The sequence below is a fragment of the Salvelinus alpinus genome, chromosome 7 (assembly GCF_045679555.1).
Source record: "Salvelinus alpinus chromosome 7, SLU_Salpinus.1, whole genome shotgun sequence".
Lineage (NCBI taxonomy): Eukaryota > Metazoa > Chordata > Actinopteri > Salmoniformes > Salmonidae > Salvelinus > Salvelinus alpinus.
Genome location: NC_092092.1, coordinates 58586131 through 58605500, shown reverse-complemented (window position 1 = coordinate 58605500; position 19370 = coordinate 58586131). Strand labels below are relative to the sequence as shown.

General features: G+C 41.9%; 1 protein-coding gene and 1 long non-coding RNA gene across 4 annotated transcripts in view; one reads left to right on the top strand and one right to left on the bottom strand.

Annotated features, from left to right (window-relative positions):
* The first annotated feature begins 458 nt into the window (after positions 1 to 458).
* LOC139581325 (uncharacterized) overlaps positions 459 to 19370 on the top strand; it is a 33722-nt gene continuing 14810 nt past the window's right edge. The window contains exons 1-5 of one of the 2 annotated variants that reach the window (XM_071410946.1): positions 459 to 591; positions 2539 to 2622; positions 2737 to 2845; positions 2932 to 2979; positions 3097 to 3184. In XM_071410946.1, the coding sequence (XP_071267047.1) occupies positions 2547 to 2622; positions 2737 to 2845; positions 2932 to 2979; positions 3097 to 3184 (321 nt within the window). In that variant the 5' untranslated portion in view covers positions 459 to 591; positions 2539 to 2546. The remainder of the gene's footprint in view (positions 592 to 2538; positions 2623 to 2736; positions 2846 to 2931; positions 2980 to 3096; positions 3185 to 19370) is intronic. The other variant, XM_071410947.1, reaches the window with a different exon arrangement.
* On the bottom strand, positions 11722 to 17794 carry LOC139581327 (uncharacterized). Of its 2 annotated transcripts, none has more exons than XR_011676203.1 (3): positions 17676 to 17794; positions 16157 to 16283; positions 11722 to 12365 (listed from the first exon to the last, which is right to left on the bottom strand). It is a non-coding gene; the product is annotated as an uncharacterized lncRNA (long non-coding RNA). The 2 variants fall into 2 exon arrangements; XR_011676204.1 differs by having other exon boundaries at positions 11722 to 12352.

Below are 19370 nucleotides of genomic sequence, written 5' to 3'. Positions count from 1 at the left end.
TTGAAAGTCACTGAGCTCTTCAGTAAGGCCATTCTACTGCCAATGTTTGTCTATGGAGATTGCATGGCTGTATGTCTATGGAGATTGCATGGCTGTGTGCTTGATTTTATACACCTGTCAGCAAAGGGTGTGGCTGAAATAGCCGAATCCACTAATTTGTAGGGGTGTTCAAATACCTTTGTGTACATAGTGTATGTCTATGGGTCTTGCAAATTAGAAGTTTAATATACTGTACCTTGACAAGCCTATGTCACTGGGTATTTAATTGCGGTCAAGTAAGCCGACACTCGCAAAACGCAGTCAAGCCATCCTTGCTTCAGTTTTCTTCTGAATTGGGGTGCGTTAATACACAACACTTTAGGGTATCACATTTTTCTGGTAGGAAACAGTGGTTATGGTGTGTAGATGGTGTGTAGATATGAAATGGTCTGTAGTAGGTTCCCACTTTCACTTCTGTTTCAGGTTCCCACTTTCACTTCTGTTTTGACTGTATCCCCCAATATCCAGTAAGTGCATGGTTTAAGGGAGCTTATTCAGAGAAACTACTTTCAGACAAACTTAATGTATCTTCGAATCCAGGCCAGGATCAAGGTAAGTGACAATATTTTCACCTTTTACTAGTTACATTTTGAATGCTTAGCAGGACAGGAAAATTGTCAAAATCATGCACTTATCAAGAGAGCATCCATGTTCATCCCTACTGCTTCTGATCTGGTGGACTCACTAAACACACATGCTTCATGTGTATGTAAATTATGTCTGAGTTTTGGAATGTGCCCCTGGCTATCCGTAAATTTTATAACTAAGAAACCGGTGCCTCTGGTTTGCTTAATGTCACAGCTGTTGAAGGAGGTGGACCAAAGCGCAGCGTGGTAAACATACATAGTCCTTTATTTAAGTGAATACGCCGACAAAACAAACACTACCAAAAACAAACCGTGACGCTAAAGGATTTGCGCCATAAACTTCCCACAAAGACAGGTGGGAAAAAGGGCTACCTAAGTATGGTTCTCAATCAGAGACAACAATAGACAGCTGTCCCTGATTGAGAACCCTACCCGGCCAAAACATAGAAATACAAATAATAGAACATAGAATACCCACCCCAAATCACACCCTGACCAAACCAAATAGAGACATAAAAAGGATCTCTAAGGCGTGACATTTAATATAAGGAATTTGAAATGATTTATACTTTTACTTTTGATACAAAGTATATTTTAGCAATTACATTTACTTTTGATACTAAAGTATATTTAAAACCAAATACTTTGACTTTTACTCAAGTAGTATTTTACTGGGTGACTTTTACTTTTAGATGAGTCATTTTCTATTAAGGTGTCTTTACTTTTACTCAAGTATGACAATTGGGTACTTTTTCCACAACTGTGCATAACTTGTAGCTGTATATCACCTAGTCAAAACTGAAAAATAGCTCAACTTTGAACACCACTATAACCTGAATGTTTTGGCATTCAGGTCCAAAAAGTATATTTCTGGCCACTTCTACTATGGGCAAACATGTATGGAAGGTTTCATTCAAATCAAAGGGGTGCAGTAAGAACGGGATTTAAGTAATATGGTACGACCATATTCCTAAATAACAATTTAGTGACCATATGAGATAAAATTATAATAATAGTGACTGGTTTACTTGACTGATCGTTTACTGAAAATGTAACTGTATATGATATTTTCTTATACAGTCCATAGGCTGTTGTTGATTGGCATAGGCAGTTTTCCCTTTTCTTTCATAGCTTTTTTTGAGTAAAAGCTGAACAAACATAACATTGATACTATTGATAGTATTACTCAATTGTTTTCTTTTCATATTCAAAAATAAGGGTTCTCTTTCGATTTCGTAACCGGTCGCCAAACAACCTATGGGAACTTCTGATGACTGTAAACATCTTTGATATTAAGCATCTCAATCAGGTCGCAAGAAGGGGAAGGAGTTCCCATAGGTCGTTTGGCAACTCGTCACTCTACTCAGAGAAACAAGGTTACATCCATAACCCAAACGTTTTGTTGAACTTTATCATTTGACTTTGCAACCATAACTGAAGACAAAGACAGAAAGGTGGTGTATGTGACAGGACTGGACTTGTGTTTCAGATGTTATTCACACTTCAGAGCCAATGTGTTATTTCCTGTTTTGGGGGATTTCCCACATAAACCAAAAGTGAAACCAACGTTCTAAGGGATGTCTGTGGGCTACGGTGGAAATTATTTATTTCAGATTAACAAACTGTGATCCCACTGCCTACACTCTTGAAGAAAAAAAAGTGCTAACTAGAACCTAAAAGGGTTCTTGGCTGTCCCCATAGGAGAACCCTTTAAAGAGCGCGTTTTGGTTCCAGGTAGAACATTTTGGGGTTCTATGTAGAACCCTTTTCACAGAGGGTTCTATCTGGAACCCAAAAGGGTTCTACCTGGAACCAAAAAGGGTTCTATGGAGACAGCGGAAGAACCCTTTTAGAATCCTTTTTTCTAAGAGTGTATTTGACCTGTATGTTTCACTGTCAAATGTTTTGGCAGGAGTTGTAATGGCGGGACAAGGATTTCAAGGTGCACCAAAGGTCATGCTCCTTTTGTGTATCCTTGGACTAACAAAAGAGTTTGGTAAGAAGTGCTGTTTTCACAATCAAGTTTAAAAGTGGGTATCATTTAGTGTAGTTTTTGTATTCCAGATTTTTAAAGAATGTGTAAAATAACAATATTAACTTCTTTCCGTAGAACTTGAGGACAAAGACTGGGATGAGTTGAGGTCTGATGTGGCTGCGCTGCACAGATTGAAAGGACTACCTGATCAAATGACACGTAGGACCACAGGAGCAGACACCAGGTGAGTTAATTTAGCCTTGATGTCTCTGTCAAACCTCTCTTAGCCATTGTTGAATGAGATGTTCAATATTGTTTATCTCTGTTTAGAGAGATAATAATGCACGGGACCAGGACAAAGAGATTCAGCAATTACAGGTAACATATCCACTCAGAGAAGTGACAAAATGTATTATTGCCCAGTACAGACTATTGAAAGAGGAATCACATAACAGCAAATGATTTAGGTAGTACCCCTCCATTGTATTTCCTCAGGGCATATGTGGAGAAAAAACCCATGGCTTTATTTGATGGTCTTAGGGGATGTGACAATTTTACAACATGCGTCATTCAAATGGACCAGGTAAGAAAGTGTCTGTTATGCTGCATGTATGAATAATAATTTATCAGCTATAATTGTAATTCTGGTACAGACATCTACATCATATTGGAAATCCAAGATGGCGTAGCAGTCATACGTCTTTGTCTTTGTCCTGGCGTGTCCGTTGTATATATCTTTTATATATTTTTCTACGCATATCTTTTAAAAATATTTTCCTAAACCTCAACTTCTAAATAGTCTCCTGCAACCCACCTCACCCAATGTGGCGTGGATCAGTTTTTTTTTCTAAAGTATTTCTATTTACTTCGGATCTGGAATCCCTCAACTGAAGCTAGCCAGCTAACTACCTACCAGCTATCAGTCAGGAAACCACTGCTAGCGGTCATCAGCTAACCTTTAGCTCGGAAAGCTCTCGCCAGTTCGTACAACGTGACTCAAACCAGAGCATAACGGACCTATTTTCTTCTCTCCATATCCTCGGATTCCTACCGCAGACTCTGAACATTTTCATCTGGATCGTCGCAATTAGCTAACCGCATTCCCGGGTGACTACTCCTGGCTAGCGTTTCCATCCTGGAGCAAGCACCAATTAGCCTGAAGCTAGCTCGGCTAGGGCTCCTGGGCTACCACCGAAGCCCACTCCTGGGCTACAATATCCGGACCCCTTCTACTGCCGGTATGGAGCACGGAATCCCGCCAATCCTCTACGACTGGAATACCGACATAATCTGCCCGAGGATTCCAACAGGCCCCTCTGGCGCGACGTCCGCTGAAGACCCATTCTGCTAACCGCGGCCTGCTAGCTACCTAGAGCTACTTGGAACCCTACTAATCCACGACTGGTCTATCGACGTCACCGCACGAAGAGGCAAAAACAGACTTACCTCCATTGCGACGTCCCCCAAAGGCCCTTCTGCTTACTTGCTAGCCCTGGTCTACTAACTGCTAGCTTGCTAGCCCCGGTCTGCTAACTGCTAGCTTGCTTGCCCCGGCCTACTAACTGCAAGCTTGTTAGCACCGGCCTGCAAACTATCTGAATCGCCGTGTCCCCAGCCAGCCCAACCACTCACTGGACCCATATGTTCACTTGGCTACGCATGCCTGTCTCTAATATCAATATGCCTCGTCCATTACTGTCCTGGTTAGTGATTACTGTCATATTTCACTGTAGAGCCTCTAGCCCTGCTCAATATGCCTTAACCAACCATGTTGTTCCACCTCCTACATATGTGATGACATCACCTGGTTTTAACGTCTCCAGATACTATATCTCTCTCATTATTACTCAATGCCTAGGTTTACCTCCAATGTACTCACATCCTACCTTACTTTTGTCTGTACACTATGCCTTGAATCTATGCTATCCTACAATCTAAGCTTGATGCCCTCAATCTCACACAAATTATCAATGAACCTACCAGGTACAACCCCAAATCCGTAAACACGGGCACCCTCATAGATATCATCCTAACTAACTCGCCCTCCAAATACACCTCTGCTGTTTTCAACCAAGATCTCAGTGATCACTGCCTCATTGCCTGCATCCGTAATGGGTCTGCGACCAAACGACCACCCCTCATCACTGTCAAACGCTCCCTAAAACACTTCTGCGAGCAGGCCTTTCTAATCGACCTGGCCGGGGTATCCTGGAATGACATTGATCTCATCCCGTCAGTAGAGGATGCCTGGTTATTCTTTAAAAGTGCCTTCCTCACCATCTTAAATAAGCATGCCCCATTCAAAAAATATAGAACTAGGAATAGATATAGTCCTTGGTTCACTCCAGACCTGTTTGCCCTTGGACGTGGACCCCACTCCACCATAGTCTTGGCCCACTTAGGTGGCGCCTTTGGAGCGGTGACCCTCGCCACCGACCCCGGACTGGGCCCCTTGCAGCGAGCCCCAAATAGACGGGAGACTCTGGCAGCGCCGGAGTGAAGGGCGACTCTGGCAGCTCCGGAGTGAAGGGCGACTCTGGCAGCTCCGGAGTGAAGGGCGACTCTGGCAGCTCAGGACAGACGGGCGACTCTGGCAGCTCCTGACTGGAGAGAGAACCTGGAGGGAGGAGACGGAGAGACAGCCTGGTGCGTGGCACTGCCACAGGGCCCACCAGGCTGGGGAGACCTACAGTAGGCCTGGTGCGTGGAGGAGGCACCGGATGGACCGGGCTGTGGGGGAGCACTGGAGCCCTGGTGCGCAGCCTTGGCACCACTCCTCCAGGCTGGATGACCACTTTAGCCCGGACCCTCCAGAGTGCAGGCACAGGTTGAACCGTGCTGTGGGGGAGCACTGGAGCTCTGGTGCATACCACTCACACCTCTCCCTTAGGCTCAACGCCCACATTCACCCGGCATGGGCGGAGCTCAGGCATAGGACGCACTGCACCCTCCCAGCACCCCAGAGACACAGCACGCAGAGCAGGCGTAAGATACCCTGGGCCGAAACGGCGTACCGGAGACCAAACACGCTGAGCCGGCACAATACGCCCTGGCTGGATGCCCATTCTTGCATGGCACTTGCGGGGGGCTGGCCTATAGCGCTCCGGGCTATGAGCGCGTACTGGCGACACCGTGCGCTCCACCGCATAACACGGTGCCTGACCAGTACAACGCTGCTTTCGGTAAGCATGGGGAGTTCGCTCAGGTCTATCGCCTGACACCGCCAATCTCCCTGTGTGCCCCCCTGTTGCGCTGCCTTACCTCATATCACCGCCGCTCAGCTTTCGCTGCCTCCAGTTCTTCTATGGGGCGGCGATATTCCCCAGCCTGACTCCAGGGTCCCTTATCGTCCAATATCTCCTCCCAAGTCCAGGAGTCCAGAACCCTCTGCTCCTTGTTACCATGCTGCTTGGTCCGTTGGTGGTGGGTAGTTCTGTAACGGATCTCCTCTTCGTCTGAGTAGGAGTAGGAAGGATCGTACCAATGTGCAGCGTCGTAAGTGTTCGTCATTTTATTAAAATGCACTGAACATTAAAATACAAAATAAACAAACAAAGAACAACTGAAACAGTTCCGTCTGGTAACTAATACAAAGACAGAAAACAACTATCCACAAATCATAGTGGGAAAACTGGCAACCTAAGTATGGCTCTCAATCAGAGACAACAATAGACAGCTGCCTCTGATTGAGAACCATACCAGGCCAAACCCATAGAAACAGAAAACCTAGACCTACAACATAGAATAAAACACACAGAACAAAACATAGAATGCCCACCCCAACTCACGCCCTAACCAAACTAAAATAGAGACATAGAAAAGGAACTAAGATCAGGACGTGACACTCAAACTCTTTAGAGACTATTGTGAGTTCAAAGACCACATTCGGAGTGAATCTGACATTTAGTCCATGAGAAGAAGATTTGTTTTGATTCTTTTAAGCGTGATGTTACATAGTCAAAAAAGTGAATTGTTAATAGTTTCCTTCTTTTTTAAGATATCATTGCCAAACTTAACATGGTTCATCATTGCCATTGGCAAAGTTGATAGGCCATTGTGAACTGGATTTACAAAGGATTTAAATGGACTCGTAAAATCTGATTTCCTTATTTATCAATAACTCAGCCATCTCTTTAACAAATCCCAAACTAAGTTAGGAGATGTACCATAGGCCTAAATACCGAATTTTGTGTTATTTCAACGTTTTTCAAAGGTTTTCCAAAATGTCCGAGATGGAGGAAAATCTATCCTGATGGACCTTATGGCTCCTTAAGGCTAATTTGTTCAGCACAAGGAAAGATCTACCTACAATGTTTCAAGTCTGTAGGTCAAACAGGACGGCGGATATGAAGGTTTAAGTGAGACTGCTTATAGCAGCGCCACCTATAGACCAATCGGTGCCATTATTTTTGGCCAAGTTACTCATAGCCTCTAGTATCTGTATGCCAAATTATCAAAAAGGTTAGTGATCTATGCTTAAGTTATTTGACGATGTCAAGGAAAAAATACATCTAAGAATAACAATAGGTGTCACAGCTTCAATGTTAATAGCTAAATGACAGAAATTACCCAATCCAATCTCCAAATAAAACGTGAACTCGTGGCGTAACTGCAGTAATAGAATTAAGCCATGGCTTGATGTTTTAATTATGTGGTGCCATATCTTAGATGTCAGTCAAACTCCGCAAAAGGGAAACTAAACCTTAAGTTTAGGCATTCATTCCGAATGGTTAGGGTTAATGTTTGGCAAAGGCTTAAAACAAAATATGAGTGTCTAGCACTGGGATTGAATACGAGACCTTCGAACCCGGAGTCTGTGGCTTAAACACCCATCCACCATCCCCATCGACAACGCACTAGCAAGCCGCAAGCTTAGTAGATGGTAATAGGCCCTCACATTTCCCATAGTGGACGGTATAGCTTCCACATTTCGCCAGCTCCAAACGTAATCTGTAATAAGAGAATGGGCTGAAATGACCTCAGAATCTTTAACCAATAACCCTATAAACTATTGTCAACTTTCTGTTTATTTGTAATGTGATAATTATTTTTGCTCACTGTCACCCTATGTGTTGAACTATTGAATTCTTATTTTTTTTAAATTGGGTTGCAAATGCAAGTGGAGCCATGTAAAGAATTGTTAGGCTACTCACTTTGAATAAACAGGTGACCACGTTGTGTGACAATAAAAGTCTGTGTACGACCTGGCACAGTAAAATAATTTTGTTGCCAAAACTACTGTCTTACCCTTCCCAAATAAAATATTTGTTTTTACCGACACACCAGCAAGCCCACACAGGTGTGTAAAATATTGTTGTTATGCTGGGCGCGGATAGCTTTGAGTGGCGCCCTCCACCAGTGACGGTTCTGAAGTCGCAAGCAGTGCTTTTCTTGCGCTAAGTTGTGGTAGCTCTGCAAGGTCCTGAAATCGGATCTTCGGGTGCTGTTTGATAGGTGCATGGGAGTTACCACAGGTTATATTGATGAGTCTCTATTTGAGCTGGACCTTGTTCCATATACTTAGCCTACAACATATAGACTACAGGCTTATCCGTTTTGGATACTGAATATAGGCTAGCCCTAGGCTACTTAATACTGTACGGAATTTTTCTCGTGTTGGTCTGCAAATGGGATCAAAGGTGCATGTGCTTTATTATAAAGGTGATACATTATGAGCTGCGAGGAGTGTTGTTCGTAAAGGAATTGATATATAATTTCATTAATCACAATGGTTATACAAATTAATAGGGGTCCCAACTGGCGCAGTGGTCTAAGGCACTGCATCTCAGTGCTAGAGGCATCACTACAGACAACCTGGTTTGAATTCACACTGTATCACAACTGGCTGTGATTGGGAGTCCCATAGGGCTGCGCACAATTGGCCCAGCATCGTCCGAGTGTGGACGGTGTAGGCTGTCATTGTAAATAAGAATTTGTTCTTAACTGACTTGCCTAGTTAAATAAGGTTAAAATATATATAAAAAAATAGGATAACATTCAAACTTCATTCATAAATTTGATTGAAAATACTGGGCAGGGGGAAAGTCAGAAGTCAGGTTCTTATGTGTCAAATCTAGAATATATCTAGGCGTACAAATCTGTAGGATAGTAAATCAAATCTGTAGGCTAAATAGCCAAATCTTTCAGCTAACTGTTATGATCTGTGATAAACTTTTAGCCTAGAAATGTTTAGGTTTGGTTTGATAGCCTACTGTTGCATGAGAATACCATCTTTGCTCATTTGCTGTGCACAGCCATTGTCTTACGTCAGATAGCGCAACGATTCCACCTGCACGAATCTGTCTCGTATCTCTCAAAGGGTAATGGGATAGATCAAAAGTAGTTTGTCCAATAGAGATAGATAAAGGACTCTAGTGACCAAAAGCCTGTTTTAGCATGGGGAGCGCCATTAAGGACTTTCACCATTTTGAAGTAGTGAACTGGGTGGGACTTCCTATGGGTTAAGAAAGGATCACATGATTCCATCCGGGCCATCAGGACGGATCAGCCAATGAATTATACTTGTGAGCAAACATGCCATAACTGCAGGTGGCAGTAAATCGCCAATCTTGGCTTTCAGTTTGTTTGTCAACTCATAGAAATAATAGAAGAAAATTGACTATTCAAAATGGAGATGGCGTCAAGGGCGCTGTCAATCCTCTCACAGATGTCATAATGGGACAGATACAATGCCTATGTCTATGAGTTCGGCCAGAGATACTTTTGAGGAGATGGAAAACTAAAATTGAATCATATTAAAGAGCGACTCAACTTCCTGATTTGGCTTCGTTTTGAAGCTTGGTCAAGAAATGCTAACGACCATGACTGAAGCCAAACAAGAGTAGTCTTGGTGGTGTGATTTGATATGGGTGTTTCTTGGGTTTGCCATTCAATCACAACAAACAAGGGCAGTAGTGAGTATAGCGAGGTAAGCTATGCTAACTTTGCTAAGGAGAGTTGGCTAGCCTATCTAGCTGATATTTATCTGTCAAATCAGTTATGGCAAGATAGCAAGAGACAGGTTTCCACTAGATAGCACAGCCACAAAGTCAAAATTGGCTATTTTGTAAAAATGAATGAAAACAAACATTTGCTTTTTGGTCTTGATTTGAGGTGAGGGTTAGGTTTAAAATCTGATTTTAAGGTGATCAATTGTAGAAATAGTTGGCAGGGACGAATTCGTTAGTGCAGCATTTGATTTCCGTAAGGGGACACAATTTTTTCACGGGACCACCTATGTGAAGATATGTATAAAAAAAATACAAATAATAATCATATTTAGGTCTTCAATAAATTGTAATCGTGGAGTGCCTTTGTTACAACTATGAAACAGAAAGATTGTAGTTTTGAAACTGCAGTAAAAGTGCATTAACTGCAGTCAACTGTGGTATTTTGGACGCAGTAATTCCAGAATAACTGCAGTGTCCTGTAGTTGAACTGCAGTTATACTGCACTGTAACTGCAAAATTAGTGTAGTTTAAAAAAACGTGTTATTTTGGAGTTATACTGCACTTTGCAATCTTTTTTGGTAAGGGCATTGGTGTTGGAATCTGGTATAAGCTTATTTTTATAACAACAAAATAAAAAGAAATACCCCAACCACCAAGATGAACGGTGAGCAAGCTGCATGGTCATGGCCCGCCCCTTTTCCTTCAATTCACAAGAGGCTGAAGGTATCTCACTGGAGAAACCATCCGAGTGGGCGAAACAGCGCCTCTCTGTCTCTGCACGTGTTGGCCATCTATCTGATGCTGTCTGGTCCAAAAGATAATTACATTGTTGCCGCCGTAGCATTGAATGCAAGGGAAGCCAGCGAGCATTTGGCCTTCCTTGATAAAAAAATGTATAAAATAATATCAGCGTTGAGCTCAACCGTGAATGGTCCTGGCCACCCAAAAAAAGTGTCAAGGGAAGCCAGTTTGGATTTGGCTTCACTCCTATCAAATCGCATTGAAAGCATACGTCATTGACAGAAACAACTTGAATTGTTGCATCTTGTTGTGTTGTTGTCATCCGGTGGCTAGCTAGCTAAAATTGTCCCTTACCTAAATTAGCCATGGATGGAGATAGGGATTGTGACTTGTGGTTTTACTTAATTCTCCGTACTTGCCAATGATTATAACGGCGATTCTGATCCCCCTATGGAAATCAAATGCCTGTCCAACAGATTCGTTCAGCCCTGGGGAGGAGGGGAGCAAACATATATGACATTATATGTCCTCCTAAAACTGTCTATAAAACCAGTTCTGTTTGTTATATTAAGACTCTAACAATTACGGAGGGTGGTATGACTTTAAAAATGGCAGACTAATACATTTGTTTAATTAATGAGCAGTCCAAATTACTACTTTAGCGGTCATATTGTCGGTTTTATAGTAACGACATGTAATTTAACTGTAAAAAGGTATTTGCCTACCTTTTAACGTGGCATAACACAACCAGTCATGATGTTTTCATGTAATTGTAAAACAAATCACTTCAAAAATTAGGTTACCTTCACATGTTAGTCCACAATAGCATCAGATCAACTTAGAAAGCTCTCTTCTGTCCAGTGCCGATTTTAGCATGTAAATCTTGGTGGGGCAAACTAAAAACATTTTTTCATGCATGCCATTAAAGCCACCACACAAAACTAAACAATACATTAATTGCACTATAACGGTGACAAACGGTGCCCACAATCTGTTAGGACCAACACCTTACCACTGCTACACCTGGCTATCAGCGGAGCTTTGTCTTGCAGCGAAACAGTTAATTCAGGCACATTTACTGCCTTTTCAAAAAACATAGCTGATATGGCTGACTTGCTTAAACAAATGTGGTTTCTACTGACAATTGAGACGTACAAACTATGGCCATAAGCAGACCTAGGAAAACCTGCAAAATCGGCAGTGTATCAAATACTTGTTCTCCCCACAGTAACGTGATTTGATGTCATTTTATCTGTGACCAATGGCCTTGAGCCTTCTTGGATGGGCACTTATAATGTAACCCTTAGATTTGACGGTGATGTAGTGTCTTGATATAGAATTTTGTAATAAATGTTCATAAATTTCAATTATCCTAATCGGTCTGCAACCCAGAGTGTGTAAAGTTCTGGTTTAAATTCCCAGCTCACAATTAGTCAAATCCAAGTTTATTCGCGAGAGCTCTACCATGCATATACAAAGATGTTCCTTTTATAACATTCTCTTAACCTACGCACATACATACACACTAACATTAGGAGAGCTATCCTATCTACTTCTCTACAATTCTCACCACAGTTGATCACAACCCAACTGACAGTTCCATTCCCCCCAAGATAAGGGAAACATGGAGGGGTACTCCCTGTCCTATCTTATCTCCCCAGAGTTATAGCCGGGTCGGTTCAAACATAGGTTAAGGATTCTCTTTGTTTTCTTTCGGCACACACATACATTCCTCTCTTCCCCAGTCCAACCTGTTTGGACATATGTTTATCAGCTTTAATTACTCCTTGTCTATGCAACATAACCTCTAATCCCTAATGGTTAAGTTTCCGAGGGTGAAACAGGTTAGCACCTCAGGAGTAAATGTCAGTTGGCTTTTCATAGCCGATCATTCAGAGTATCTCTACCGCTCCTGCTGTCTCTAGAGAGTTGAAAACAGCAGGTCTGGGACAGGTAGCATGTCCGGTGAACAGGTCAGGGTTCCATAGAACAGTTGAAACTGGAGCAGCAGCACGGCCAGGTGGACTGGGGACAGCAAGGAGTCATCAGGCCAGGTAGTCCTGAGGCATGGTCCTCCGAGAGAGAGAGAGAGAGAAAGAAAGAGAAAGAAAGAAAGAAAGAGAAAAAGAGAACGAGAGAATTAGAGAGAGCATACTTAAATTCACACAGGACACCGGATAAGACAGGAGAAATAATCCAGATATAACAGACTGACCCTAGCCCCCAGACACATAAACTACTGCAGCATAAATACTGGAGGCTGAGACAGGAGGGGTCGGGAGACACTGTGGCCCCATCCGACGATACCCCCGGACAGGGCCAAACAGGAAGGATATAACCCCACCCACTTTGCCAAAGCACAGCCCCCACACCACTAGAGGGATATCTTCAACCACCAACGTACCATCCTGAGACAAGGCCGAGTATAGCCCACAAAGATCTCCAACCACGGCACAACCCAAGGGGGGCGCCAACCCGGACAGGAAGATCACGTCAGTGACTCAACCCACTCAAGGGACGCACCCCTCCTAGGGACGGCATGGAAGAGCACCAGTAAGCCAGGGACTCCTGCCCCTGTAATAGGGTTAGAGGCAGAGAATCCCAGTGGAGAGTGGAGAGAGGGGAACCGGCCAGGCAGAAACAGCAAGGGCGGTTCGTTGCTCCAGTGCCTTTCCGTTCACCTTCACACTCCTGGGCCAGACTACACTCAATCATAGGAGCCACTGAGGAGATGAGTCTTCAGTAAAGACAAAGGTTGAGACCGAGTCTGCGTCTCTCACATGGGTAGACAGACCATTCCATAAAAATGGAGCTCTATAGGAGAAAGCCCTGTCTCCAGCTGTTTGCTTAGAAATTCTAGGCACAGTAAGGAGGCCTGCTTCTTGTGACCGTAGCGTACGTGTAGGTATGTACGGCAGGACCAAATCGGACAGATAGGTAGGAGCACGCCCATGTAATGCTTTGTAGGTTAGCAGTAAAACCTTGAAATCAGCCCTTGCCTTAACAGGAAGCCAGTGTAGAGAGGCTAGCACTGGAGTAATATGATTTAAAAAAATTGGTTCTAGTCAGGATTCTAGCAGCCGTGTTTAGCACTAACTGAAGTTTATTTAGTGCTTTATCCAGGTAGCCGGAAAGTAGAGCATTGCAGTAGTCTAACCTAGAAGTGACAAAAGCATGGATACATTTCTAAGCATCATTTTTGGACAGAAAGTTTCTGATTTTTGCAATGTTACGTAGATGGAAAAAAGCTGTCCTTGAAACAGTCTTGATATGTTCGTAAAAAGAGAGATCAAGGTCTAGAGTAACGCCGAGGTCCTTCACAGGTTTATTTGAGATGACTGTACAACCATCAAGATTAATTGTCAGATTCAACAGAATATCTCTTTGTTTCTTGGGACCTAGAACAAGCATCTCTGTTTTGTCCGAGTTTAAAAGTAGAACATTTGCAGCCATCCACTTCCTTATGTCTGAAACAGGCTTCCAGGGAGGGCAATTTTGGGGCTTCACCAAGTTTCATCGAAATGTACAGCTATGTGTCATCCGCATAGCAGTGAAAGTTAACATAATGTTTCCGAATGACATCACCAAGAGGTAAAATATGTAGTGAAAACAATAGTGGTCCTAAAACGAAACCTTGAGGAACACCAAAATTTACAGTTGATTTGTCAGAGGACAAACCATCCATATAGACAAACTGATATCTTTCCGACAGATAAGATCTAAACCAGGCCAGAACTTGTCCGTGTAGACCAATTTGGGTTTCCAATCTCTCCAAAAGAATGTGGTGATCGATGGTATCAAAAGCAGCACTAAGGTCTAGGAGCACGAGGACAGAGCCTCGGTCTGACGCCATTAAAAGGTAATTTACAACCTTCACAAGTGCAGTCTCAGTGCTATGATGGGGACTAAAACCGTACTGAAGCGTTTCGTATACATTGTTTGTCTTCAGGAAGGCAGTGAGTTGCTGTGCAACAGCTTTTTCTAACATTTTTGAGAGTAATGGAAGATTCAATATAGGCCGATAGTTTTTTATATTTTCTAGGGCAAGGTTTGGCTTTTTCAAGAGAGGCTTTATTACTGGCACTTTTAGTGAGTTTGGGACACATCCAGTGGATAGAGAGCCGTTTATTATGTTCAACATAGGAGGGCCAAGCACAGGAAGCAGCTCTTTCAGTAGTTTAGTTGGGATAGGGTCCAGTATGCAGCTTGAAGGGTTAGAGGCCATGATTATTTTCATCATTGTGTCAAGAGATATAGTACTAAAACACACAGCATCAGGTCTTGACTCAGCGTCCTACAACACAAAATCTAAGATTTTTATAACTATCCCAAGATAGACCAGAGCCTGTCATTTCCAATGGGAGCAAATTAATCATGGTGGGCAGAACAAGCAAGGACATGGGCAGAGCACACGCACAGGCTAGTGAGATCCTATTGGCGCATTCTAGCATTTATTTGCATATTTCAGTTAGGGAACGCCTACTCTGTGAAGTGCGCATGTGCAATAACTCAATTCGCCCTTGCGCTCCTTCTGAACAACGCAATTGTTTAAAACTTTAGCAAATGGTAAAGTCTACAAAACACAGTCCACTACGTTTTCTACAAATTCTTGTTTTGGTAACAGAAGTATAATATAACAGTAATATTTTGTTTAACCGCTGAGAAAATGTGCTGAATATCGGCCAAAATCCATATCGCTCAATCTTCTCCCACTGCTTCTCCCACTGCCGCCACTGTGCTTTCTCTCATCACCATATTTGGTAGTGAGTGGAAACACCAATAGGATGCTTCACATTACATCTGGTGAAATATCTGGCTCATTGTTCTATCTGTGACAATATTCTAGAAATGGCTAGTTTTGTCTCGCCTCGTCTCTCCTTATGGCCGTTTTTAGATCTTTCCCGGGGGACAAATCCCAGAACTAGTAATATGCCTATAGGTGTAGGCTAAATGTGGACTGCACAAACATCGCCCAACTTGAGTGTAGATATATTTATCATGTTACAAAGACAAAACATTTTATGCTGTGAATATCATATTGATGTGCTTATAAAGACATTATACCTAGACTTACCTAGAAAATAAAAAATAAGTTGCATGTAGAGTACAACTTCAGCTGTCTAACCAGAACTAGAATTACATTCTATTTATCAATTTGGACAAATCTAAGGATTTAGCTGTCTAACCACACACTGACATACACAGCTCTCTGGGCGAGGTTCTGTCTTCAAGTCTCCAGTGGGTGATGAAGTCCCTTCCATCCATGTAACGTATTACAGGTTATGGACAGGTGCAGTAAGGTGGCAGGAGGAGTGGAGTGCATGACAGTCCATCCTGGATATGACAGAGTTTGCCTCAACCCATGAGTCCAGCAGGCAGAGTAGGAGGAGGATGGCACTCTTCTCATACCACTCTGTAGGCTACTGACCAATTCAAAGCTTATTTCAAGTGTAACAGTTTCATGTAGAATAAACCAAACCTCACAATACTGTATACGCAGCGTTGTGCTAATAAAGCAATGGGAAAATATTATACCTTCCTGTATGGTGTCCTGTATAAGACAGGAGTTCCCTGACTTGTTTAAATAATACACAGTGTCCCACACCCCCATATCGATAGTCCAATTCGATTCAATAATAACAAAAGACGATAACAAGTGTCTTGTATAATTTTAATGCTGAGTACAAGGTCTCTCCCAATTCAGACACCAGTATAAACCTGTCTTTCAGTCAAAGGACTCCATTTCAAAAGCATCTCTTCTGTCCTCCATTGGTAGAAAAATTAGGAAGAGTTAATGAGTGACACATGTATTGAAAGGGTGATATTACTAAACACCTGTGATGTACTGTCTCATTAATAATCACCTTGTGTCCCTTCTGAGGTGTTTGCCAATGCCTAATAGGCATGGCAGCGTAGATCAGCTCCAGGCCCCTCGTCACAGATACTGGTCATGAAGGAGCCTGACTTCAGCTCCTATATCCGAACTAGCTCCTATGTGACAGAGGGAGGGAGAGAGAGAGAAAGACTGTCACCATACAATCATGGAAGCCAGCAGTAAATACATGGTTGAACATTGCCAATCAGAGATCTTGATTCACAGCTAATTCACAAGAGACACGTGCCAGCATGGCACTGACTGGATGACATTACTCACTAGGGCCCAGGAGAAGTCCATTGGTACAGTGGAAGGGGGCACCTCCTTACAACATTCAATACACACATTAACACAGCACTGATTACATTATCAATGGTGATTATTTATTTATTTATTATTTATTTTTTATCTTTATTTAACTAGGCAAGTCAGTTAAGAACAAATTCTCATTTTCAATGACGGCCAAGGGAGAGTGGGTTAACTGCCTTGTTCAGGGGCAGAACAGATTAAGTGAATTCCAGGACAGATAATATTTTGACCATTGATGAGATCAAATGTGACAACCTGATTAGTGTCCTCCATTACGCTGAAGCAGGACCGGTGTCTGGCCACTACCTCAGCCTTCTGTAACAGCTCCTGATATGGTAGGGGGTTCCCACAACCATGCTGAACAACAAATCCACCAGGTTTTGTATGTAGCGTGTGAATTAAATAAAATATCATCACTCAATAAACTCACAGCGAGGACAATAACTCTCTACTTTGGAAGTAATTCATATGGTAACAGAGGGTTTGTAACTACAGAATTGATTCAGGCCGGTGACGCTGAAGCCATTACAGTGCAACCAGCTGTGTACTTTACTGAGTGCTTGCTGACACTTTTTGCTATTTGCTGCCAGAGCCATTTCTATATTTGCAGAAGACAAGTACCATCCTTCATTTATTTTTGCCCTAGAAAATACACAATAAACTTTTATGAGAACAGGCATGTTGTTTTGGGTTAGCAGACAAAGAACCAGAATGCTAGCTAGCTACCTAACTTGCAAATCTGGTTTAGTTATCAATATATTTGACCTTGTCCGAGTTTAAATTAGTTGGTTAGCTAGCTAATGTTAGCTAGCCAGTTAAAGTTCAAACATTATACGCTGGCTACAACCTATAATTAGCTACAGTAGCAAGCAGGTATCCAAGTAACTCCCCTGTATTGACCCTAAATGCAAATGGTCTACAGTTAGCTGTTGTTAGAATAAAAAAATGTATAATAATAATTAGCTGTTGTTAGCAAGGTAGCTAGCTAACGTGAGCTATGCAAGAAGAAATCTGACATGCTACATCAAATTACATGTTAGCTTGATGTATTTAGCTAGCTACAGTAGCCTGGCTCGCTAGCATTATCACATAATGTTGTAATAACCAAAAGTAGCTACCAGCTAGCTAGTACCAGCTATCTACTTAGCTAACGTACCATCTGGCAATATTGTTTAAATGCATTGGAAGTTTGCACCTACTTTATGGAAGCCAATTTTCACTCCTATTTGCAGAGTGAAATGTTAACACTGCAGTCGGTGAAAAACATAGTTGCGGCATCAGGGTGTCCACTACAGAGGACATTTATTGATAAGCTCTTATTTAGCTCTTATTTAATGTGAAAACATGTATTACACAGTCCTGACAACTCAATTAACTATTCCTGAGATATTCACTTACTAGAAACCATTTGAAAATAAAAAATTAATCATTAAACACTTTTTTCAAATTTCCATAAAATGTGCTAATTTCGATGGCAGACATTTTTCAAACCCTTACAAAAAAGATTGCAGTTTTGAAACTGCAGTAAAAGTGTGGTAACTGCAGTCATCATTAATGTGATGACGGTTATTTTATAAAATCAATTAACTATGTTTAATCGATTACGTGATTAAATGAATCCTGTAACAATTAACTAATCAGTAAGCTGGGGCACAACAGGAACATTTGTTTAAAGAGTTACTATCTCCCGGATTAAACTCTCATAAGATATTTTCTTATCTGTGATAACAGTCACTTATTAATATCTTATTACCTCGTCAGTCATTCTGAACGCCATAATTCCTTGGTATCTGCACGAGCCCTAACTTTATTGATGAATCAGGAATACACAAATTGGCCCAATTATTTATTTACTAACTAATTAAACAATTACAGAATACATAAAACACACTAATATTATACAGTAAATACAGTCTCTAGAGGACTAACAAAACAGGACAGTTTGGTTATAACACGATGGATTCAGAGAGGGGGGGAGGAAGAGACAAAGGAAATCCTCTATCGGACATTGGTAAGCTACGCTCACAGAAATTCAAATACTTAGCAACCTAATAACTGCTCATTTGAAAATACAATGTATATATTTATATATATATACAGTATATTTACGATTGAGCTGTCCTTGATTGTCGAAATCCTTTGTAGTTTATTTGGTTGGTTGTACGACTCTGGTTCATCCACCAGAGATCACCATGTCCTTGGTAGAGTTTTTCTGGTCATAGTGGTGGTTAGTTCGTAGAGTTGATCTGTTAGAATGGATACTTCAGCGGTTGTCGCTGTTCTCGTTCTGGACTACGCACATTTTCAGCTGCAGACTGATAAAGGCTACTGTCTAGGATTTGCTTCTTCTGTCGTGATCAATACTTTCAGAGTTTAACCATTTTGCCATACTCAGCTCGCGCTGTACTTTGGCTGGTCTATAGAGTTGTAACTATTATCAACGTGTGGACTAAGTGCTCGCGTTTTCTGGTCTGGTATGTAAATTCTTAGCGAGTCATTTTAAGCACTCTGGTCGGAAAGGCGGTTCCAGCACACTGACCCGCTCTTCTGACCTCATTAGGGGCGTGGCTTAGTTACTGTGCAACATACATGAAAACCATTATCTCATTAAAAAGACTAAAATCACATTTATATCTTTTCAAAAGTATTCTTACTCTTAATCATTCATTTTGTACAACATTCAGATGCAAACCTGACAACCAGAGAGTGTACACCCTCAGAGATAGTTATGTTGTTCTACCTTCTTTAATAACATCACAAAATAACATTGAATTTGACATGATTGTTTCACCTACCATTTCCCACATTCTTTATGTTAGAATTATTCTTTCATTATCCACTTTTGGATGTTGGAGTTTTGGCGGGAAAAAAATTGTTTGTTCCCATGAGGTAAA